The sequence below is a fragment of the Barbus barbus genome, assembly GCF_936440315.1.
Source record: "Barbus barbus genome assembly, chromosome: 33".
Lineage (NCBI taxonomy): Eukaryota > Metazoa > Chordata > Actinopteri > Cypriniformes > Cyprinidae > Barbus > Barbus barbus.
Window position 1 is genome coordinate 22,749,793 of NC_136761.1, and position 26,214 is coordinate 22,776,006.

General features: G+C 37.5%; 1 protein-coding gene across 13 annotated transcripts in view; it reads left to right on the forward strand.

The window, feature by feature from the left end:
* Nucleotides 1-23,356, forward strand: part of mbnl3 (muscleblind-like splicing regulator 3) — a 47,317-nt gene extending 23,961 nt beyond the window's left edge. For 4 of the 13 annotated variants that reach the window (XM_079390794.1, XM_079390789.1, XM_079390795.1 and 1 more), the window contains exons 3-9: nucleotides 1,969-2,133; nucleotides 2,233-2,433; nucleotides 7,052-7,285; nucleotides 11,516-11,666; nucleotides 15,043-15,150; nucleotides 16,102-16,196; nucleotides 19,424-20,115. In XM_079390794.1, the coding sequence (XP_079246920.1) occupies nucleotides 1,969-2,133; nucleotides 2,233-2,433; nucleotides 7,052-7,285; nucleotides 11,516-11,666; nucleotides 15,043-15,150; nucleotides 16,102-16,196; nucleotides 19,424-19,441 (972 nt within the window). In that variant the 3' untranslated portion in view covers nucleotides 19,442-20,115. Of the gene's footprint in view, nucleotides 1-1,968; nucleotides 2,134-2,232; nucleotides 2,434-7,051; nucleotides 7,286-11,515; nucleotides 11,667-15,042; nucleotides 15,151-16,101; nucleotides 16,197-19,420 lie in introns of all 13 variants that reach the window. The other 9 variants (XM_079390800.1, XM_079390798.1, XM_079390799.1 and 6 more) reach the window with 5 other exon arrangements.
* The last annotated feature ends 2,858 nt before the right edge of the window (nucleotides 23,357-26,214 follow it).

Here is a 26,214-nt window from a genome sequence, read left to right on the forward strand (position 1 = left end):
TTCCTAATCCCTGTACTTAAACTATTTAACTATTAAAAAACAGTCTAGATCATTTAAGCTTTAAAAAGATAGTTTACCCAAAAATGAAAATTCTGTCATTAATTACTTAACCTGTAAGACCTTCGGAACACAAATTAAGATATTTTTGATGGAATCTGAGAGGTCTCTGACCCTCCATAGACAGCAATGATATTACCACGATCAAAGTCTACTGAACGTAAACAACGCTTATTACATCGATTACGGTGTACTCTCCAAAATGACGGAATATGGTAACTCGGGGAAAAGAATTGCTGAATAAATTGTTATTGTTTTCTTTGTGCTCAAAAAGTATTCTCGTAGCTTCGTAAACACGTCACAAAAATATCTTAATTTGTGTTCTGAAGATGAACGAAGGTCTTACGGGTTTGGAGCGACATGAAGGTAAATAATGTAATTAATTACAGTAATCAGTAATGTTAGTAATTAATAAAGTAATTAATGACAGCATTTTCATTTTGGGTGAACTGACCCTTTAAGTTTCATAACTAATTGATTAATCAAAAATGCACTGTGGCTGACGAAGACCTGATGGTCGATACGTTGCAATACATTTTTTACAGAGCCGTTATATCAGTGTGCAGCCATTACGTTTGCATTTTAATCGATTAATCAACCATTGTAGGGCCCTATGTTTTCTGTGAGGTGGAAAACATGAATGGAATCCCGGAATCCAGTCATAAAAATGACATTTGTGTATAATGTCACAAATATGGACTAGTGGACTAGTGTCGATATGGACTAGTGTCTGTGAATATTAAGCTGAAAAAATACAATTGAAATATGAATACTGCATGTTCTGCGTCTGTGGGAATGAATGGTGCCGATGCACAGTTTCCGGTTTGGTTAATTAAGTACAAATGCTTTTGATTATTAAAATTTAAAGCAACAGTTACAATGGAATCCAGAAAATTAATGGAAAACAGAATTTGTTCAAAATAAAGCTGAATTTGAGGGGGAAATGTGAAATGTGTGTGTAAATATATATATATATATTACATTGAGCCTTAAAAATTACATTTTTGTTAAATTTTAATAAATTGCTGTTAAATTGTGTAAGTTTCATGATTTAAATTAATTAGACATGCTTTTTGATTTATTTATTTTTTAATTTATCTAATCATTAAAACAGAGTTTAAATGGAAAAAAAACCTCTCTATCCCCCAAGAGCTACTTGACCTGAGAAAGAATAAAATTGTCTAAAGGATCAAGTGTGTTAAGGGAAATAGAGACGGTTTATCAACAGACCATCAGCAGAAATATGCTGTGCAGATAGAATGACATCTTTCCCTATTGGGTTATTACAGTACCTTATGCATTGCAGAACAGTGGCGTTGCTCCATGGGTTCATTTAGTTTGTCTCGCAGCTAATCGACCCCGCTCATGAACGTTTGGTGTGTCTATTTAACCGTGTCTGCTGCTCGCCGTTCGACATGTTGCCCGTACAGCTGGGTGATAAACATAATGCTATATGTCTGACCCATATGTAGTATGAGCATGTACAACAGCCACAAGGGCTCTATAATCTGTCACCTGTACAGACGGATAGATTGTTGATGCGAACAGACAGACAGAAAGAGAAGGCTGTCACTGTCAATTCATTTGGAGGTAGTGAATTTTTTTCCACCCGTGTCCCGGTGCTGTCGTTTTGCCGTTTCCTCTGATCGTTTGAAATTCAGACCTTCCAGCACTCCTGAGAATACGCTGTTTTCTTTTCATTTGATGGGGTTTCGCATGTTTCTATTGTAGTGGAAAGTTGGAATCGGTAAGCTTGAATGTCTAGGGATTCCGGTTTAATTTATCCTCTCAATCACAGAGCCCTTATCTTCCTGTCACGCAGTCTTGGATCTTTTAGTAGCTGAGATTTAATGTAATTCATCTCTCTGTCTCTCTCTCTCTCTGTGTGCCTCCCTCTTCAACCCCTCTAAGGGACGCTGTACACGTGATAACTGTAAGTACCTGCATCCTCCACCTCATCTCAAGACCCAGCTGGAGATAAACGGCAGGAACAACCTGATCCAGCAGAAGACCGCAGCCGCCATGCTGGCCCAGCAGATGCAGTTCATGCTGCCTGGAGCTCAGCTGCAGCCCATAGTGAGATCCCATTTTAATAACCAATAACATCACGACCGTTTCTCTCGGCATGAAAATGTTGCTTTATTATCCCTTGTTATCTTTGTGTCTCTCATCCAGACCTCGTTCCCAGTAACGCCTTCCTTGGCCAACAGTCCAAGTGTGGCTTTCAGCCCGTACCTGAGCCACATGAGCCCGGGCATCAGTCTCATGCCCGAGCTTCTGCCCAGCGCCCCCGTGCTGGTCCCGGGGAGCCCCACCGGCATCGCCATGGGCAACGGAAATTCAACGCAGAAGCATGTTCGCACAGACAAGCTTGAGGTGTTAAACACAGTGAACAACTTGTTCTGTCTCTAGAAATATCTTGCTAAACATGGATTCGGCATATAACTCATTCTAAACCATTTGTGCTTACAGACTTAAAATTGTGTGCTGTCACTTTTCTAAAGGTTGGAATACACTACACGACTTTTAGGAACAGATTTTTAAACACTAGGCGTCACATACATGTGCATACTTTGTTAGTGTTTACAGAGAAAAACTGGGCATCATACACTAAACGACTGAGGTTATTCCAAATGCAACAAACTTGCCTCATTGCTTAAAGCGGTCATGAACTGCCTTTTTATTATTTTCTACTGTTCTCTAAGGCCAACTTATAATGTTATCAAGATTTTAACATTAAAAAAGTCATAATTTAGAAGTAATAGGCTATTTTGTGTCCTGTTTTCACCCCCCTCATCAGAACGCTCTGTTTGAATAGGCGTGGCAGATTGTAGATTGTGGATTGATTGGTTAACACTTGTATATGTTATATACAATCTACAGACTTCCTAGATAGATGCTGCTGTGTTTTATGTTAAAAACGCTTAAATTCTCAGTACAAATGCGATGATCTGTTTACCAGACAAAGCAATAGTGATCACGTAATGAAAAGAGTTACTCACACTTGTGATCCAATATACCCGGCACAGTATCGTCTTTTAGTTTCAATCTTTTTGAAAATCCTGCGTCGAATTGTGCTTTGTTTGTAAATGAATCCGCGGTAAAATGAAGTGAACAAAAGACAAAACAAAATAGTTTTAACTGACGTGGTCTGGATCATTAAAAATAAAGTTCATCAAATAAAGTTTATCGTTTGGTTTCTGTGTAGACCTACATTTTACGCTCTTGTCATTTACCTATTATGTGCGCAAATAAGTGGGTGGGTCTAAACAGGCAGTGATGTAGAAGCAGACGTTGATCATCTTCTGTGGAGGTGCTGTTTAGCCACACTGTTACATCATAAAGTGGCATATTCCAAAACATGTCGTTTTGGCAGATTGGCTTCGATATAAGCTGTTTTTAGACTAACAAGAAAGTTTTGAGTTCTAAAACTTACAGAATATTTTTATAGCACAATGACCTCTTATATATCAAAAGATCAAGGGAATTTTGATTTCTAAGCTCACATGACAAGTCACATGACAAATTAATTCAGTATGTGTTCTTAAATCAGCTCATAATATCAAACATGTTTGATATCCTCAGACTGTATGCAATTATTGTCTGAAGCTAAAAGAAATCTGTGCCCGTCATGCACGATGCAATTTTGTGTGAAATCTGTCATCTGACTGCCCAAAATCTGCAGTCCGGCTCTGACTTTTGGCATCTATCGCTGACTCAGACTGCCAATCAGGGCAAAAATCTGTGTGAAAGTCTTGAAGTGTATTCCAGATTTTAGTCATCAGACTTCAGACCATAGTTAGACCATGTTTGGCGATAAAAGAAGCGCAAATGGTGAACCAATCCGGTAACACTTTACAGTAACAATACATTAATAATCATATACCTAAATAAAATATTATTTTAATATGAACAATGTTGATATTTGAAAGCACCAAAACAAACACGCCCATACCCCAGCAGGACCTCGCCCCTATTTTGAAATCTCTGCCCCACACGTACATACACAACCATGGCAACAACAATCGCAGAAACAAGTGAAGATGACACACAAGCATATTCAAACAAAAGCCAAAAAGGATAAGTTGTGTGAAACAAAGCAAAATCAATGTTACTTATCTATGAAGAAGAAACAACGCAACCTCAGCATCTGATTCCAGGCCTTCCGCTCCTTGAGTTTCTCTCCACCACTGGAAAGCTGCTCCGTTATTTACGCAGGTCCTACTTCTTGCCTGATCGTAACCCTTCTTTTTAATGTTTTGTTTCTCTGATATTTTCCTCTTTATTATCTGCCATCTCTATCTATAGTCGATCTGCTAATATCCGTCCTGTGCACTCAAATTGAGCGTTCTGTTCAAGACAGGCCCCCTTACTGCTGATTGGCTACAAGAGTGTTTTGGGACTCGGTCCGATGGTGTGGTCAAAAGGGTTTTTCAAAAAATCGCTTAGTGCACCTTTAACTACAATATGAGTCATATGAATTAATGTGTGGAATCTTACCCCAAAGTTTTAATTAATAAATTAACAAATATGTACTAGCATCAGTGTTGGTTAATTACTTTTAAAAAGTAATTAATTACAGTTACTAATTACTTCATCAATATTGTATTTAAATTACTTTACTAATTACTCTGTCTGAAAAGTAACTTAGTTACTCAACAAGTAACTTAATTATTCAAATCGCTAATTAGGCTACATCTTAAAATCCCTATAAACCTTAATAGAAATTAAATTCTTTATTCTTTCAATTTCAAACATAGAATAGTTTAGCCTTTTAGCTTTAATACAACTGTAATACTTAAACATTTTTATAAAAAATTTAACCTTCTTTGGTTAACAAATAGAAATACTCTGCAAAATATCTGAATAACAAAAAAGCTTAAAAGTTAAACAATACATTTCAGTTTGGCAAGATGTTCAGGAAAAGCCCAAATAGTAAAATCCGTACAGGTTTATGTAACAATAACACGTTAACTAATGTAGGTAAGAAAAAATGACAGAAATTAGAGCCGATCTTCCCTAGAATACGCAAGCTTCAGGGGCCCCCTTGCTCTCAAAAATGTTTTAATTTTAGTTTCGTTTTTTATTTTGGCCAGCGGTTATGAAAACATGAACGATCATTTCTTTTAATGCGGTGCGCTAGTCACGCTCTCTAGGTAAATATTAGCCAAATCATGTAACGTGAATGTCGTAGTCTCTTGCTCTTACCTAAAAAAAATGAGTTGAAAGCTTACCGAGCTGCGGAAGAGAGATACTTTTTGTTGAGCGCTTTCCGCGACCGCGGTTCGAGACGGAGTGAAACACGGACAAATGCGTTTCATCCATTCTTTCATCCCCTCATCCCATAATACCCCCCCCCCCTTCTCTGCTGAATAAAGCCATGTCAGATCGCGCTGTTTGTATGAGGTGAATTCCTCATAGTAGGTGAGTTCCTCATTTCAACATTCAAAAATTATGAAAATTAGATTGATCTTTATTTTTTTTTTATCTTAGGTGAGGGCGTTTGCGCGCAGGTGACTGCATATAATGAGCTCAGATATGGGAAAGACTGTACCTCAGTTTCATATGGATTACATAATCAGATAACATTTGTTTTCGATTTGAATTCGTTCATTTAAAAGAAGAAACTTCAAGCTTTTAGATAAGGAAAAGACTGTACCTCGCTTTCATACGGATTACATAAGTTCAAGTTCAAGTTCAAGTTGAGCTTTATTGTCATTCCGCTACATGTGGGGACATGCAGTGGAACGAAATGTCGTGTCTCGCAGGACCACGGTGCTACATAAATACAGACATTACAACAATGAAGTAAAAAAAAACACTATAAACCTATACACTACTAACAGATTTAACTATAAGTATACTATATATAAGTGTTTACCCTATACAAACTAAAAGGATAAAAAATACAACTATACGAATGCTTCACATAAATATTACCCTATACAAACTAAAAAATAGAAGATAAAAAATACAAACTATACGAATGCTTCACAAATACTGTACATGTGCAAAGAGAGACATTTGAGTCAGCAGCTGGTTGGGGAACAGTGCAGGATGATTTGTAGTGCATGAGCATGTAAACATACATATATTGAGTTTTTTGTGAGATTGTGCACACGCAGCAGTGTGTGTAAGTGTAGCAGTATAAGCAGATATGATTTGTTTTCGATTTTGATCTTTCATTTAAAAGTAGACACTTCAAGCTTTTTAGATTCTATTGATTTTAGTCTTATGTATCTGAGTATTTAAGGTTTCTCTTTGAATCAGGAAAATCAGAAAGTGAACGCGCTGGCACGCGGAGGGTTAAAGCCGCTGCATTAAATTTTATCTTTAGACTGTAAATTTAGATTTCAAATTCAATATTGATTTTTAGAACTGTTTAAATTATTTACTGTATGCAATGCAAGTACTTTATAAGTAACTGTAATTAAATTACCTAAAAATTAACAGTAATCCCTTACTTTACTTTTTCAGTGGATAAGTAATTTAAATACAGTAACGCGTTACACCCAACACTGACTACTAGCATGTAGTCAAAGTGGTCATTATTCACACATGAATTCATATGATTCATGTTGTCGTTTTTGATATTTAATTTAGATATTAGTATATGATTATTTATATACTGTTACTGTAAAGTGTTACCAAAAATCCTATAGATTTGCATTAAATGAGTCAAAAATATAGGCCAGAATATGATACAGACTTGGAGCTGAGCATATTTTGACCTGGGCCAGTGAGTAGCAAACACCTAACAAACACCCTAGCAACTACAAAGCAACATGCTAAAAGAATCTATAAGGTTAATATAAACATCCTGGCAACCATTCATTCAACATTGAATTGGGCAAGGGTAACACTTCTTTTACCAAATGTAAAAATCTAGTTTATAATGCTATTGGGCCATGATAAGAATTGAAAGGACTGTCACTAAGTGTGATTTTCAGCGTGAGTAATGAGTGGTAGTAAATCACTGCTGTCCTGCTCTCAGGTGTGTCGAGAATTCCAGCGGGGAAACTGCACACGCGGGGAGAACGACTGCCGCTATGCCCACCCTATGGAAGCCGCCATGGTGGACGGCAGCGAGAACTCCGTCATTGTTTGCATGGATTACATCAAGGGCCGATGCACCCGTGACAAATGCAAGTACTTTCACCCTCCGGCTCACTTACAGGCCCGGATAAAGGCGGCGCAGCACCAAGCCAGCCAGAATGCTGCTGCCATGGTGAGTTACTGAGACCATCCCATTACAGTCACATCACAAGCACTAATTCTCATGATTATAACAAACACACATCACAGTGCAGAAGATGATGCCTTCAGTAAAGACAATATGGATGAGTTGTCATATTGATAATTAAGCTACATTTTCATTTATGAAAAATGCTTTATTTTATTCATCCATCTAAAATAAAATGATTTACAAATATCATTTATCAAAGTCATTGCTGTTAATTGAATTTGTTACACATTTAAATAACTTCTGATCGTTTAATCAAAAGCTTGTTGTGGCATAAATCAGACTTAATCTAAACATGACTTGCAAACTCAAGGCACTTTGTTTTAACATTAAATGATGAATGTTAAAATGAATAACGAGTGAGTGAATAATTTATTTATTATTATTATTAAATTCGTGATTACCATTCATTATTCAATTATATTTTATCACACCATTCAAAAGTTTGGGGTCGGTAATTTTTTTTTTTTTTGAAGAAATCTGTGATGCTCACCAAGGCTGCATATATAGATCAAAAATATAGTAAAATTATAAAAATAACATTATGAAATGTTACAATGTAAAATAATGTTAATATATTTTACATTGTAATTGTGATGCAAAGCTGAATTTTCAGCTTCATTACTCCAGTCTTCAGTGTCACATGATCCTTTAGAAATCATTCTAATATACTGATTTGCTGCTGAAGGAACATTTATTAATATCCATCTTATAATCACAAAGAAAACTGTTGTGCTGCTTAATATTTTTGTGAAAACCATGATACATTTTTTCTGGATTGTTTGATGAATAGGAAGTTCAAAAGCATTTGTGTGAAACAGAAATCTTTTGTAACATTATGAATGTCTTTACAGTCACTTTTGATCAATTTAATGCATGAATGCTGAATAAAAGTATTCATTTCTTTTAAAAAAAACTTACTGACCCCGAAATTTTGAACAGTAGTGTATGCATTATTTGATTTATTTATTCCATTTTAACTGCTCACATTTGCATCAGCTTATGTAGCTCATGATCATAAACACTGAATTAAATTACTTGGGATGTTCACATTTGTTTTCAAACTCACAAGTTTCACAAACAAAGACCACAATGCACGGTGTTATGTAGTAAGTTACATCGCCGCACCATTTCGGTGGAAACAAGAGTTGAATCTTTTTTGTTATATGTGGCTAGTTATTCATCACCTCATGTCATACTGGGCCATTTTAGCATGTGGTTTTATCCATGGCAACTTTCACCTCACATATTACAGGAAGAGTCCCACTAGAGTAACCTAAGTGACCAGCAGCCTTAGTTTTGGCCAGTATGCCATTTTCAATAAGCTTTATTAGTGTCAGATGAAGGTGTGTGTATTTATAACTCACTTTCCACACACCTTCAATGTGAGGTTCAGGAGTGTATTAAATAATTCAGATCCCCCGCAGGTGGGTGTGTGTGTGTGTGTGTGTCTGCAAGCGAGCTCTTTGTCTCCTGTATGAAGACCTGGGCTCACTGATCGGTTGCAAACAGTGTCTGCAGTGCAGGTGCAGGAGAGAAAAACAATAAGAAAGGAAAAAACAAGCAATTCATTCCCACGGAAACCTCCACTATTTAGCAGCCTCCCACCTGAGAGTGTACAGCAGACAGTTTCCCTTTCATAATGTGCCATTTTTATCCCAGTCTCCCAAGTCTTATCATGTAACATTTTTACAAAGGTTTATTTACAGTGCACAGATGTGGGGACCTCATCCAAAAATCCTCCTCTGCTTCCTGGGTTCACCTGGTCTGCCTGAGGCTTTATTATATGTTGGCTTTATTTGACTCCCTCTCGATTCATGCTGTCATTCTTTTTGAACACTGCTTGATTGTCTTTACATCCTCACAGTGCTCTTTGTTGTCCTACAAGCTTATTACCCAGCTCTCTCTCTAATCTCAGCTGCTTCTGTTCCTTCACGGCTCATTCTCTTGTCTCGTGTTTATGTCCACTGTCGTTGATTGGTTTGCCATCGTCATGTGGTCACTGCTCGCTTACCCAGCCCTCAGAGCGTCCTCTGAAGCGCAGCCTGCAACCAACTTTCACTCTGGTACTTTAATATTTCACCCATTTTTGTGTCTTTTTTCATTTTGTTTGCACATTTCTAATAGCTCAAATTGAGTTTTGGATGAAAGAGTTAATGCTGCAAGAAACCAGCCACAATCTCTGTGTAAACTAATCATTGTCTTAGAAGTGAAATGAAACTGAATACATTTGTAGTCTGGATTCTAGAAGTAGATTTCTCAATACTTTTCTCCACAGGCACTTCATAAAATTGAAAATTGAAACTAAACCAACTAGCTCAGAGAGGAATCGCTAACATTTGATTAGATTTTGAAAATCTGAAAAACGACGCAAGAATGCATCTTTAATAGAGATGCAAAATAAGTTTATATGAATTCCATATTGCTTGTCATCCAATAATAGTTCTTTACATATTAATTAATATTGGACATTTAATTGTTCATGCTCATTTCTTCTATTTTTATAGATTTAGATTACCTTTGTCATAATAAGAAAAAAAGCAAATCTCAAAATAAATATCCATTTTCATACTGTACATTATAATGTGGTGTAAATTCAGATTGTAGCATTTAAAATGATTGGGTTACACTTTATTTTAAGGTGTCCTTGTTACAGTGTAATTATATATTTAAGTACAGAGTAATATTAATTAACTACTATATGGTTAGGGTTAGGTTTATGGTTACTTGCATGTAATTATGCATAATTAAGTGTAAGTAAGTACATGTAACGTGTAACAAAGACACCTTAAAATAAAGTGCTACCAATGATTGATTTTAGTTTTTAATATTTATTTTTCATTTATTTAGACAAAATTTTAACATGTGCGTTTTAGAGGTTAAATATGCCATTACATGAAAATAGTTTTAATCTTATAAGCATTGGTTAGGAATTTAATATCATATCTTCTTTTAATGAGGGATTAATGAATACTTGTTCCATTATGTACTGTTAAAGAATATTTAGTTTTAAAGAGATGAACATTCTGTCATCATTTACTCACCTTCATGTCATTCCAGACTTGTATGGATTTATTTCTTCTGAATGTTGGAAACCAAACCGTATTGGTGACCATTGACTTCTATTTTATATGGACAAAAACCGAGACATTTCTCAAAAAATGCTCCACAGAAGAAAGTCAGGTTTGGAATGACATAAGGGTGCGTGATTAATTAACTTTTTAATGCGTTTCCTTATTGGAAAACATGTTTTTTACTCTTACATTGCAACATCTATTCATAACTAACCAGATAAGTAGCTGAGTAACAATAATAGAGTATTTTGTGGGGTTTCAGGTTCTCATTGCCATGGAAACAACTTCTGATTGGTGAATCTTGCTACAGAATTGTGGGTAGTGCAATACCTCATCTGCAATTAATTCGGAAGTTAAGCAATTGTTTTCAGTGAAGTTTAAATCACTGGCATATGCAACCTACGGAAACATATACCACCGTCTTAATAACCTTAGAGCTCATAGGTGGTCTTTCTTGAAAGGTTTATGCATTATTGTTTAATATCAGTCTCACTGTGGAGAATTGGATTGAGATTTTTACTTCAGGAGCCCGACTGTTGAGCTCTATGCAGTACAGTACATTATTATTAGGTTGTGGGATTGAGTTCACTCTTGTAAATCATGGAGTCGGACTGCTCCTCCCATCATCCCTCGGTTAGTGAATCACAGATATCCTCTTTCCTGCTGACCTTGCTCTTATCATGTTGCATATCAGTCTTCAGACAGAATTACACAGTGGAAGACAGCCGTACATCCTCCTCATTATGCCTTCATCTAGACTGAGCATTCTGTGTTTAATTATCAGAGGCCGATAAAGACGCCTCACCTCAGTTGGTCTTTCTGATATCGCTCTTAATCATGCAAGGCTGCATGCTTAGAAAAATGGAGAAGCACTCCCAGACGTTTGTCAGAGAAGGAAGCACAGCATACCATTAATTAAAAATGTATATCTCTATAAATTTCTTTATAAAACATGGTTTGCAACCCTTACAATGACAAACGCACAGAATGTCAGATTTATTATCATGAACGGACATGAACACAGTACAAAGTTTCCTGTAGCTCAGTATCATGGCTATGTTTAACGTTCCCTCTGCCCACCATCTTTCTTTTTGTTTTGTTTTTTTTCCCTCTTTCTTCTTTGTCATCCCGATCACTTCAGGCTTTGCCACCAGGAGCCATGCAACAGCTACCAAAGAGACAGACCCTGGAGAAGACTAACGGTGCGGCTGCCGTCTTCAACCCCAGCATGTTCCACTACCAGCAGGCTTTAGCCAGCATGCAGCTGCAGCAGCCAACGTTCATTCCCACAGGTGAGCTCACGCAGACAGATGATTCCCCCTGAGCTGCGCTCTAATATCACTGTATTCCTGTAATACTTTGGCTTGCATACATACAGCACTTTAAAGACAAAGTGCCCGGCTAGACGAGGACTTGAGCACTTTTTCTGCTTGCCATCTCTCTCCCTGTAAGCCCACTTGCTCTCTTTATCTCGTAGTAGTCCACCCTATGCACATGTCATGCTAATTAGTCCCATGATGCATACAGTCCCACGTCTCCTCATGCACCTGCACCTGAGCATTAGCTACTCTTTTTCTGATGCTGCACTGTACTATGTTCACTGTTCTCACATAATCAATAAAAAAATCTAGATTGTATTTTGCCTAAATGACTGTAGCAGCAACCCTTTGGTCTTATAAAGAGTGGATAGTTACAGTACGTTTGCCACCCAGCAGAGAGTTTTAAAGACCTAGTGAAATCAAAATAGGAGTGCTGTGGCTTTTAGTCCAAATCTAGAGCACTGCAGTAATTGACTTTTTTTTTCTAGGCCAGCCCATAAGTTAGCATCACTCTGGTTCCCTTGACAAGAACCCAATAGGTTTTTTCATTTGGTTTTGGACAATTGCAGATAATAAGCTCTGTGACAAACTATGATATATAACCCTTACACATTTTGTTCATCATGATAATCTTCATAAATGAACACAACTGAATTTTGAAGCGTAAATGCAATCGCCAGAAGTAAAAGGCTAAATATAGGCTATAAATAAACTACACCCCAATATAAGCTTGAATAGCTAGCAAGAGAGTGATTATTATTGAAATGAGGCTGTAAAGGCAGACTAGTGCGTAGATTAGTTTACCTGTTCGGTGTGATGACGGTTAATGTCCCAAACATTAAAACTGTTAACTGTAGTCCTATTTAGCCACTTGTTAACCACCTTTTTTAAAGCCAAGTAAAAGTGGCTTTATTCAACATATCTTAAAAGATCTCCCAGGATGATAAAACTGGACTAAAAATGCTAACTAGTTTTCTGCAAAAATATGTAACCCCTGCAGCACTTGATTACTTTTGAGATTAGCTATATGCTAGTGCTTCCTATATATGCTTTTAAAATGTACAGTCTTTCTCTTCTGTAAAAAAAAATAAACCAAAAAATAAAATTGATGACTTATTTTGTACTACACAGATTTTATTCCCAATAAGATGCTCCCTAGATTGAAAATGTCGCCGTTGAATAACATTACCGTGTAGCAAATAATGTTTCACAGCTGTGACGTAAACTACATTTTATTGGCGGTATAAAAATACCCCAACCAAACATTTAGTTTCAGTAGGAAATATATCAGCGCAGGAAAGAAAACTGCCATTTCATGAGGTCTTTATAGGCAACATGAAATCAAAATGGGCCCTTTTAACTTTTTAAATAAATTATTTATGCTTGATTATGCAGTGCATGTTATTTTAAAGCTAGAAAATAGTTTTCTCTACTTGTAAAATTGCTTTTTTCTATTGACATAACAATGGCTGTATCATAGCCTAGCTAATATATTTTGCACCTTCCTGATTCAGTAAAACAGTCCTAGATTTGATCCCACTGAATTTTCTGTTTAACTCCAATATAAGGCACATTTCGAAATGTAAATGTGCTGTGAATGCTGTTGCAAAAATCAAGCATTAGGCTTGAATTGTTAGCATTAGGCTAATCAGCTGATGAGACAGACAAGAAAGTGTATCAGCAGCACAACAACGGATTGGCAGCCAGGTTAACATCCCCCTCCTGATGAGGATCTTTCTACCAGCGTGATTCATTTCCTCTTGGTTTCTCCCTGCTTTGTGGCCATGTCTTCATCTCGCCACCATGTCGCCCATAATGATGGTCATCGCTCTTTCGCTGTGTGTCACTAACTCTAAAGTTGTTTTGTCTTGTTCTCATGCTGCTTTCACTCCCCCTTCTCTGCATCTCTTCCACTCCTCCATCCTCCTCGGTCTCTCTTCTCCTGGGCTCTTTGTGCATGGTGTTGCAGGCTCCGTATTCTGCATGGCTCCATCTGGAGGCATTGGTAGGTCACTTCCCAGTCTCTCTGGATCAGCGGTTTCCTTACAGCAGCATCTCAGATCTGTGACAGACAGGAGGGTGATCCACTCCCAGCAGTGTATCGTGGGTGTTTCTTCAACTGTGGGCACTTTTGTTTCGTTTTTTGTTTTGTTTTGTTTCAGTTTTTCTTTGGTTTGGTGTTTTGCTTTGTTTTGTTAAAACTTACCACCCTTCATTTTTGCTACTTTTCACATGTCTATTATATGTAGATTGGTTTGGTTTGGTTTTTCTTTGGTTTGGTCTTTTGCTTTTCTTTGTTTTGTTAAAACTTACCTGTGACGAGTGGGATGGGGCCGAGAGCCGTGGGAGCGGAGCGAGGCCGGTGGAGTTTAATGATAATGAGTGACACCTGTGCCACTCTCCAGTCTGGAGTCCCACGGAGGAGCTCCGGAAGGATAAAAGGAGGAGCGACGACAGTGCAAGACAAGAGAGGTCAGGCCTGGTCCGCCGGCCTCGCTCCGCTCCCACGGATCTTGGCCCCGCCCCACTCGTCACATTACCATCCTTCAGTTTTGCTACTTTTCACATGTCTATTATAGGTAGATTACATTGTTTTACACCTGACCCAGACATTCAAACTAAATAATGAAATTTCATCATAAAATGAAACAATATGAATTACATTTCACATGTATGGTTAATCTAAACAAAGAAATAATATTATAAACCGAAATGACCATAAACCATTTTCATTTCAATTCTTAATAATTGTGAAAATAATTACAAATCATTCATTGAAATCAACCGTATATATAATTTTTTAACACATTATGACTAAATAAATAAATAAAAGTTGGAAAAAAAAACTTTATTGGTGTAGCACTTTCAGTCTAGCTGCTAAGTGAATAGTGTTAAAGAATACTGTTAAAGTCAATATATGACTATTGACTTTCAGGAGAAAAGACAAAAAAAGTGCTCATAGTTAAAGAAACACCTTATAATATCAATACAAGATATATGTAATGGTCAATACTGAAAATGACAAGGACAGCTTAACATGTGCACCTTACATAATCATTTCCCTCATTAGGTCTCAAACTGGAGGCCCAACCCTATCCCGTCTGTCACTGCGTTTACACCCAACCTGTCTGGTTTCACCGCTTCTTATCATTTGCTCATTATTTCGGCTTGTCGTATGTGTTTGTGCATGCATGTGTGCGTGTGATTTCGTGTGCAGCTGACAGCACAGTGCGGGCACAAACAAGCAAGGCCAAAGCCTTCAGAGTGACTCATTAAGACTGGTTCCTTTTTCTTTGTGCCCTTTCCTCCTCATCCTCTCCTCTCCCTCACCTCCTGAAATCTATTATAGGCTTTTTCAAACCCCCAGGCCCAATAACAGAGGGCCGCTGGGAGAGGCAGGACTGGACCAGCTGCAGGGCCCCTCAAAGCCGGTACCTGTCAGGGCCTGGACATACTGGTGAGGGTAGAGTCTAGGTCCCCTCCCTTCATGGACACACACACAAACTTCCCATTTGCCTGTTTAGAAGGGTAGAAATCACCCCTGCTCACTTTCAGTGTTAAAAATCCCAAACAAAGCCTAGCAGAAATGCAGTTGCACACACACTTCCATGCCCATAGACGAACAATGATCTCTTTTTAATTTTTAGCTGGCCAAGTTAAAGTTGTCCTTAACAGTCGTTTAGCTGGTAACAATCCAGTCAAAACACTAGACCTGTGCTGAACCAGTGAGTGTGCCAGTGTGTGCCTGTGCGCATGCCTGTATTTTTATTTACTGTATTTTGATGACATTATTTGACATCTGTGATGCACTTGCTGTGTACATATCATGCTGTGTTACTTTGCATTTTTCCTTATAATATGACCTTTATCTCTTTAACATTAGCTGGTTTTATTAGATTAAATTCTTAATTCATATTTACAAGTGTTGTTGAACATTTGTGTCATTCATTATCAGGTTACCTCCAAACCAAAGAAGTAAAGTGTCATATTATTTTAAGGCAATTTGAATGGGAATGAACTGCATATTTACATTCCCCTTCTTTTCCTTACTGTATATTTATCCGTTCTCCGGCCCCCATCAAAATATGACAGTCAGACGTTCCCGTCTGTTCCACATGTTTGTGATTTTGATGACGGCCATGTTTTTATTTTACCCTTAATAGTTTTATCTAAATGTAATGGTGATCGGATAAAACTCTCTAAGCTATAAGGTAATGAAACAAAATGTTTTTAAGTTCTGTTTGCATGTTTGTACTTGAGTGAATACATCATCTTTGCAATACATGAAAACGTAGTTGCCATGACTCAGCCTATTCCTCTGGCATATTATGTCATGGTACTCATAACATTCCTCCTCCCCTCCACCTTCCCCCTTCCCTTGTTTCTTGTCTGACTCGCCTGAAAAAAGTTCCCATGATGCACGGTGCCACCACTTCCACTGTTTCGTCGGCTACGACCCCAGTCACCAATGTTCCTTTTGCTGAATCAGCCACCTCCAACCAGGTTTGCCCCTTCATTTTGGCCTCTCCTTTTTACAGCTGTAAGGCATCCAACTCTGGTCCATAGACAAAAATGCTTTTATTTTTATATGTAGACTTGAAAATCTAAATGCAATCTCTGAAGGTGTTATAAAAGTAAAGATAATGTTAATGCAGTTGTTCTCTGATTCCAAATGGCAGAACATGACGACCTTGAGTCTTTGAGTTCTCTATGGACCAGCGAGGAGCCTCTTTACCTCTTTAGCACAATGTCCCAGTTCCACCATGTGTCTGTGTGTGTGTGTGTGTTCACATCTCTGTCTGTCTGTTTCAGTGTCTTCACTGTGTTAGAGAGCAAATAGCTACATTTAAAAGGATAGTTCACCCAAAATAACATTTCTGTCATTAATTACTCACCCTCATGTTGTTCCAAACCTGTATGCTGTTATTTTTTCCATGGAACACAACATTAGATATTAATAATGAATCATTAGCCAGTTCTTTCCATACAACAACAGTTTATAGCGACCACATTGAGAAAAAAAACAACAAAAAGGCACTGTTCAATTTGGCTTCAAGTCTTCTGAAGTTAAATGTTAGCTTATATGATAAAATAGGCAGTTCTTTTCAGTGATGTTTGATTAGATTCCCAGATTACTTAAATGATTCTTGAATTCATCTTTTTTCTGTTGATTCCGTTCTTTAAACTATTTGATCTGATTCTCAAATTACTTCATTTTGAATTTATTTTATTTTTGATTGCTTCTATTGTGCTCATTTGATAAAAGCTTCTGCTAAATGACTTATGTAAGTGTAAATGTTTTTAGTTTTTTGAGAATTGGACTGATTTGATTCTCAAGTTCAGTTCAAGTGGTATGGATTTAATTTATCAGAATGAAAATTTAGAACAACATTAGGGCGAGTAAATGATGACAGAATGTTTATTTTTGAACAAACTATCCCTTTAAGTGATAAAGTTCAAAAGTTCATTGTCTTTTCTTCCCCCTTCACCATGTTTTAAGAATTTTGCACTGGAGCAAGTTGTTTCTGTGGCTCACATTAGAGTGAGATGGTATTTGTGTCCTCTGCGTTTTTCTGTGGATAGGATGTGGGTGTCTGTTTTTGGATGACAGTTCTCTGTTTGTACTTCCTTCATTGTCTTAAATTTGAAAGTTCACCATGTAGTCTGTTTAGGTAATGTGTTCTGCAGAATCATAGGCAAGCCACAACCTTGACCAGGTCAAACTTTCAGAAAAAGGGGCATGTTTTGCTTGCCTCTTTATTTCTTAACGAGCTACATTGTGGATCGTTTACAGGGTTCCTACGCAGTTTGGAAAAGTATAGAATTTGATTTTAGTCATTGTCGGGCCTAGATATGTATAGAAAAAAGAAAACAAAGTATGGAAAAAAGTTTGTTTATAGACTATATTTTTAGCTCAGCAGAATTATTAATATTTCTATTCAGGTGTATCTGTTGCCCATGTGCTTGGAGTATTTGTGAAGAGAGGCAAACGTTTCTATTTACAATTGTTTATGAAGCATTGAGCCAATCACAGATATGTCTGTTGAGTGTATGAATGCAATGGCCAGACATGTTTAAGTTGAGAATTAGTTTAATACTGCTCGAAATGCTAGAGTTGTTTGTCAGCGCATGCTTTAATATTATGGACTAAGTGCAAACAGCCCGCCTTGTTAGCAAAGGCTATTTACACTAACTCCGCCCACCAACGTGTGATTGGGATAGTCAACACTAAAAAAGGCACATGTTCAATATCAGTTTCAGTGGCGTAGATGGTAAGGCGCGTGCTTTTTGACGCGATCAACCCGAGTTCGAACCCGCCTTTTGCTGAACTTTTTTTTTTTCTCCATTTTCAAATCTCATATCGCATCAGAAAGGAATTTATTTTCAATAAAAATGAAGGAAATAATCAAAAAGTTGAAAATATAGTATCGTATCAATACTGAGGTGCAGATAATTGCCACTATTTGCAATAAGTAGTATAAATAGCTGAAAATCTTGCTATTTTAACATAGTGTAAATAGAATCTATAGCTATCTGCACTTAGTGTAAGTAGCCGCTGCCTTAAAATTATGCACGCTCACAGATCCTTTTGTTGTAACCAACAAAGTGTAAACACAATGTAAATAAGAGATTCATTGTGCAGTGTAGACATCTTCAATGATTATAATGGGAGTTTTCACAAGAGTGCAGAACTCCTTGTAAAAGTATGATTTTTTCATCCTGATTTGGAAAAACTTTCTTTTTTTTACCCACTGCTATTTTTTTAGGAGTGACAATCACTTTTAAATGCGGGATTGAATCTGAAATTGTGATTGTCACAGTGATAATAACCATAGCAGTGGACGGGACAAAAAAAATATTGAAGTGTAAATGAAAACTTGCCACTTGTTCTATATAATTAATTTCTTTGTTCTTCATTTTATTAGTAGCTTTTTACTTGTCCTTTTTAAAACAATGTTTTCTTAATTTTAAAATATTTGAAGGCAACATGCTGTTTTAATGTATTTACTTATTGTTAGCATTAATAATTAACTCGTTTAATTTTTTAAATATTTTTTATTATTGAATAGCTAAATAAAATAGTTCCAATAGTTTTTGCTATGTTACCAAGAACCAGGAAATTTTTATGATATCGGTACTGAGTAGAGACATTTTGGTAACACTAGTTTTTGTGAGAGCATCAAATCGTGAATTCAAATTGGGAATTTTTAATCGTTGCACCCTTAATCGTTTATTTTTTACTATGAAGTATGGTCTGAAAAATCCATAGAGAAGTCTGTGTATATTTTTGAAATGGAAAATGCGTAGGAACCCTGTGTTTAGCATTATGTACGCTGCCGAAATGTTCGGTGTGGTTTTCAGCTCTAGTTTAGCATGTAATGGTAATTCTGGAGTTCAGGTATAGACCAATAACGCTGCACAGACCTGAGATGTCAGCACTCATTTCCTGCTTCGCTTGCTTTTTTGCCGAAATACGTCTCGCAAAATTACGATTGTGGAATTGCAGGTCTGCGCCCACTGTCTCAAGATAACTGATGCATTATATGATCATATGGCACAATATTTATTCATACTCTTGTAATTCTTTTTCTCATTTTCGAAATGAACCGCGTGTTTGATGTTGGAGTAGATAAGATAAGAATTGACTATATTCTCTTTGCATATTGTTTGTTTGACCGTGAGAGGTTCACCTCCTTATCTCTGGGCTGTTTGTACCTGTCTTCCAGTAGACGCCACCGAGGTACTGAGCGCCGACCCCATCAACCTCCAGTGCGTTCCCATGGAGGCCCATTTCTGTCCCGTTCCTAAACTCCTGGTGGCTGCACCAATGACGCTGAATCCAGTAAGCCTCTCCCGCAATCCCACAACCTAATCAGGCCCATCTCTCATGCAACATGTGCCCAAACAACAGAAAAATGAATGCAACAAAACGTGTGCCTAATCAGTACGTCCTTAACGGGCAATACATTCATCCTCATATCAGAGATTCCCACTTCATTTGACGTCAACAGCGGTTTGTTGATATTGAAACAGGCAATACTTAAGCTTGGACCTACAACTGTTTAAGGAAGCATGCCATCTCGATGCAAGGAGACGCAAGGAGCGCGCAGATGCTGAATCAGGAGATGGAGCGCTCTCGTAACTCACAGCCATACGAATACATGCAAACCAATTAGCTGAGAAGAGTCAATTCTCTGGAGGTGAACATTAGATTTCAGAGCTGACTTGTTTGATGTACGGTAAGAGGTGGAGTCGATGCAGATCATCAGCAGACAGAATGTTTCTCCGTCGTAGAATGTGAAAACCCAGAGTGTGTGAGAGCGACACCTAATGAAATTTTACATAGTTGTGGTGGTGGTCATTTCTTTCACATTTAATTATGATTAATGAACGTGGCACGTTTTATTTCATGTTTACATTTAAAAAAAAAAAAGGTTATTTGAAAATGATTGATGCTTTTGTAAGATAATCTGATACTGATTCTCATGATACTGATTTAGGTTTTTCGTTAATTTAGGTTTTCAAAATGTCGTTGTTCGTGCCTTTTGAGTTACAAGTGTGTGGACGTCTTTTTTCCTCCAGTTCTTCTGTACTTACATTTTATCATAGACTAAGAAAGTATACCTGTGTAGCCTTTCAGAATCAATGTGTCGTTCCTCCGTCTACTTAGGGATGTGTGTTGTTGTGAGTTTTCTTGAAAGAGTATTATTTATTTAATGACTTTCCAACAGTCTAAAACTGGTCTACTGAGATAAGTGTTACTATTCATGCCTGAAGTATCTCACCTCGCATTTCAAGCTCCACATCGAGGCGGTCAAACAGAATATTGGTTCACATACTCATACCTTCCATTTTAAAAATAGAACTGCCGTAAGCAGACTAAATATGAGCACTTCTTGTTGCGCAGTGTGATGCACACTGAAATGTAATGTCTGATTGCAGGACTTCTGGATGTATAAGATGTCTCATTGAGAACATTTGAAATGGACTTTATTTTTGTTCCAGCTGGTCTTTGTTCTTCAAAGTTTCTTGCAAATATTTCTTATTGTCTGATGTCCTGGATATTCAAATGCTCTAAAAATAGTCATGTTTATTCGCTTTTTAGATTATATATTGCATTTCTTCAATTATTGGGTGAATTTTGTGAAAACAGTCAAAAAGTCATATTCCAAATCATATTTCATCCCAAAAGCAGAAGAAAAAAAACTGAAAGAAATTTTTATGACAATTGTTATGCAACAAATCTCACTTTCATCACTATAATGTGCAATAATTAACTACATAATTACACAAAAATCATTTTTAATGTATCGTGGTTATATTTGTTCTAATTCTGTTGTTAACAAAGTATAATACTAAAAACAATTATATTATAATTGCTATGTTATACTAGTGAAAATCACAGGATTTAGAAAAAATGCAATTGCTCCGGTGCAAAAACATACAATGCATTATGGAAATGTAGTTTAATTGTCATGAAAATGCAAAACGAGGCATATGCAAAATCCAATTTTGTGAAATGTGACATTTTCATAAGATTCACCCTATTACCATGTCTATCTCTTGTAGACAAACCCCTTCTGATGGCTGAACTGTCTCTGCCAAAATCCCTGCTCTGCCCCACCTGCTGTGTGACAGTCTGTTCGTCTCCACTGTATGTTCAGCCATGTTTGATGCATCCCTGAGTACTATAAGATCAGTTTTCAGTCTCCATTAGTTGCCAAAATGATTCTTTAAACTGCATGTTTAGTGGTTTACACACTCGTTTATAACAGATTGGCACACATATGTTAAATCCCAATCATTAAAATCACAAGGAGATATGCAAAATCCTTTCTAGAAGAACTGGTACCTGATTTGAATATCCAGCATCTCTCCCATTAGTTTGCTGTATTCAGCAGCATATGCGCCCCCTGCACAGACATGTCAAGTGCACTGCTTTTGTGCCAATGACTCTCAGACAGGTCACCCTGTGCCAATCACTCAGACTGCACAATCAGGCCTTGACATGCCAAGGTCATGAGCCAGATGGATTTAAATTGCAATATTGCAAATGTGCCCACCCAAGCGACAAATCTAAATCTATTGGAGCAAGCTATCATCTTGCGCTTTGTTTTGAAACATCTCCGTTATCGCTACCATTCATTAGGCGAGTCCTACAGTTGGGAAACTGACAGTAGGGCGGTTTTCAACAGCTGTTTTTATTACTGCATCAGTGTGCACCCGCTAATAGAGTTCCGGGCTCTGCCAACCAAGAGCTCTATTAGATTATTGCCGTAATACATTATTGATAGTTTATCCATGGAGGACACAAGAAAACTGTCAGACGGACAATACACAGAGGCCTGCAATCCATTAGGGGAGTTTCTTTGCCCATTTTGACTTCAAGATAGACGGCCGATTGAACTCTTTAAGTTGTTCTTGTGTTTGTTGTGTTCATGTGCGAACAGGTTTAAATCACTGACTGTGTCCTTACTTTGAAAAGTCGGCAGACTCTAAAATGCAAGGGCGTAGATGACCGCGTGATATCTGAATATTTGGACTGTGAGCTGAAAGCTGCGGCTCTCGTGTAGACATGTTACAGTTAAAAGAAATTTTGATTCTTTTCAGACTGGGCACTTAGAAAAGGCCCTCATCAGCCAAAGCTTCATTTACGAGCCCCTCCGCGGGCCTTTACATGCATATATGAATGTGACATTTAAGACAGAGAGAATGTCACGAGAGGTTTTGGATGCCTCTCTCTCGAACAAAACTACAACCTTTCTCAACATATCAAGGAAGTGAAAGCCTCCCGATGCCATCCACTGTTGATGTACAAAAAGCGTTTTTCGTCACTTATCTCAAAGACCCTTCTCTAAACTGTTGTCTCCTTTGGGACAGCCATGTTGTTTCAGCGGCGTAACCCCAAGAGAGAGCCATAAAGCTGATTCTATGACCTAAAAACATCATTGCAACTTTTTTGCTGATCAGCACACACACACTATCTAGGCCAAACACAAGCAAAACGACATCATACAGCATAACAGCGGTGGTCTAAACCAAGACAAAATCAGAGCGAGGTGATACTATACTGTGTTATAACTGAAATAGTATCTGTATTGTAAACATCTCTGTATAATGTTCATGTGTTTTGAGGTTGTTTTAAGAAATACTGGGGCAAGTGCGTGTGGATTCCTTTAGGAAGGATCTCTACTGTTTATCGATGTGTTGGATTGTGTTTTGTAATTCAGCCAAGGTGTAGAAGCTCCTTTCTCTCTCTCTCTCTCTCTCTCTCTCTCTCATATAAAGAATTATGCCTTCTCCAACTGCAATTCAGCTGGAATCAACGAAATACTTGATAAAGAAAAAACAATGTGCCTCATCGGGGGCTTTAGCATTTTAAGAACTCACTTTTTAAGAAGTGTGCATACCTGCATAAAGTAGTTAGCTAGAATAATCTATGTGTACGTATTACAAACGCATTGTCATCGTCATTCTAGTTTTTCACATTATTGACCTTCGTAACGGTACCTGTTTTAGCTATACCCTCACGACTTCAGTCATGTTACGGTGTGTTGTTTTGACACAGCTGTCAATGGTAGTTTGAGTTTGATCATTAGCGTTACTTGGTTTACCTTTCCTTACATCGTAAAGTCTGTCATCGCATGAAATTAAAATAATCTGAATAATCTACATCATAGTTTGTGCAGTTAGTGGTTTAAGATAAAAAAAAAAATACTTAATCTATATATCTATATATCAATATTCACATTTGTATGTATTACAATGATAGATTCATTGTTACCTATGATAGTAAGTTCTTGTTGCTATGGCAACAAAACTACAACATGGCTACCTTTGTATATCTTAATTGTGAATTTTTTCACACTTCAAGTGAAATAATGTACAACGTTAACTTATTCAGAAAGGGAATGTGTTCTTAAGTTGTCTTGGAAAAAGAGATGATTGACTATTTTGTAAAATTATATATAAACGTATATATATATACAGACTTGTGAGATACTTTATGTCCAAAGCCCCTTTGGAGACATCATATGTTATTTCTGTTTTAATGATTATTATTTTTCTATTGGGGTTGCTGATCACTTTTAGATAAGAACCAGATCTTAAGTAAACAGCATCTGAGCTTTTGAACTAATCTGATGGATCAGTTTGGGGGAAAGAGACTTTCTAGTCTCATATTTGGTCTGAAAAGGTTTGGCGGTTTTTATAAGCAACGCGGCCCTGTGATGTCAGTAACGGGACGGTATCAGCCATACGTGAGCCCCCTGATTTAAGTGTCTGTCCCCCCTTTGGCCCACCCAGACTGCACCCCAGCTGTGCTGGGACCTGGTGACTCGCGTCACCCCATCGGTGTACGAATGTGTGTTATTCACCTTGTTTGCACTTATGTACATAACTGATTCAAAATATTCAGAATTTATTTTGAATATACATAGATGAATAAATATATATATATGTAGAAGAGCAGATTCAAATTAAATGTCTGTATCGTTCGGAATACAGGTAAACAGTTATCCTTTTAAAGGGTTGTCAAAGAGATAGATGCTGTTTCGCTGGGGTGTCGAGGAATTTGTTGTTTGTTCTGTTTGCTAATGCCCTCGTTCTCATCGTTAAGCATGATACTGCATTTTGCGGAGAAAATTGTCAAAAAAGGCTTTGTAGTTTTGCGTAGCTTACAAAAACGCAGCGACCTGAGCACTGTGCCCGCTCGCGTCTGATCCTGAGGTCCAGAAACCAAAGGACAGCCAAATTGTTTCTCTTGTTACCTCTACGTCATGCGGACGGTTTTGTTTTCTGTGTAGTCCCGTGGGACGCGATGAAAAGGGGGAGGGGTGTAATAACGTTCTGCCCCCTACACAGGAAGACCAGGAGGGCAGCGTAAAGAGCGCCTTAGGATCAGACCGCAGCTGGAAAGCATTGCTGCAGGTTACACAAAATAACATGTTTCAGTTTTCCATTCTTGTGCACTCACCAAGACCAACAAATAACCTGAAAATCTCACAGGATATCCTCAATCAAAATTGCTCCAAAATCCGACGTGAAATCGCCAGACAGAACCCTCTGTTGAAGAAAACTTGTACATTCTGTGCTCTACAGTTGCTTTGGAAGCCAATAATTTTGTTGCCATGGCACTTGCCCTATTAGTGAGGGAGAGACTGAGTCTTTTGTAGGTTCTTGCATATAGACGCACCTTTGGACCAATCGATTATGGTCCTCAGCCTTTTGATTGTAAAGCTGAGGTAGCACTTAGGACTTAGCATAGACTAAGGGGTCCCGACTTGCATCCAGAAGCTGAATGCGAACATAGGGGTGCTCCTTTTACCACTGTGCTTGACAGAGAAAATCGACAAACACTCTTCTGCTGTCCATTATCCTGTGCCTAAACATTCGGTGTGATGTGAAAGGACTGGTCTGTCAAGAAAGCCATTGAGGTTAGACTTCCACCTAACTGTGCCCTGCATTCAGTCACGTCATTGTCATTTCTGTGACTGGAACCCTAACGTCAATGGTTCGTGTTTTAACCTGTAGAAGTCCCTGAGACCGGAGCATCACATTAATGTTGTACAAAGCTGTATAGTTTCGAATGAAATCGCTCATCGATGCAGAGGTTATGTCCCTTTAAAGGCATCGGCGGCCGTTCGGTGACCGACGCCGATGCCTGTGTAAATGCTATTGTGTGTGTGGAACCGTTCAAAGAATGTCTACATTGTTTCAAAGCCATATGTAATAGATTCCTCTCTCTCCCACTGTAGGACAAGATAAAACTGAATGCTTTGACTCTTTATATGAAATGCTTCTCTTTCTATTTAGCTTATTGTGCTTGTATGTGCTTCAAGAACTGTGCTTCTTGTCAATCCCTTTGCGATATATAAATGTATGGAATATATACATACTTAAGACTTCTGTTCTTTTTGTTTGACATTTTAATAAAGCACTTAAAGGCAGTTTTGGACCGTGTTTGGTGTGTTTTTCCTGGTTGTATTAACAGACTGCCCTACAGAGACTTCAACAAAACAAATAATTGGATTTAAGAATTACAGTGTCTTAAGTTAATTTTATTAGCTGTACAAATACAAAACTATTCAAATCACTGGACATGCCAAGATAATCTCATTAGTTGTAACATTTTCCTGATGCCCAAGGTGAGTCCGCTCTTTGACCACTTCATGATTGCACAAGCTTTAAATTGCCAGTGATATTAATATATAGTCAGTGCATTGATTGCTCATTTTGAGCTCATTTTACAATATGATTGTGTCTTGGACATGTTTAGTTTAGGTTTCCTTCCAGCTATAGAGGCCTCAGATTATAAAATACATAGGCCTAAATAGTTAACACTTTATCTGTCTGTAAATATAGTCTCAGTGTTGAATTTATTGGAGGGTTTTATATTTTTAAAAAGTCATTAAAAACAAAAATACCAATATTATTATGAATTATTTAATAAGTCATGCAATAATTAATTAGATTCCGGTAGTTAGCAAACATACTGATATACTAATTTCAAGTTTTTGCC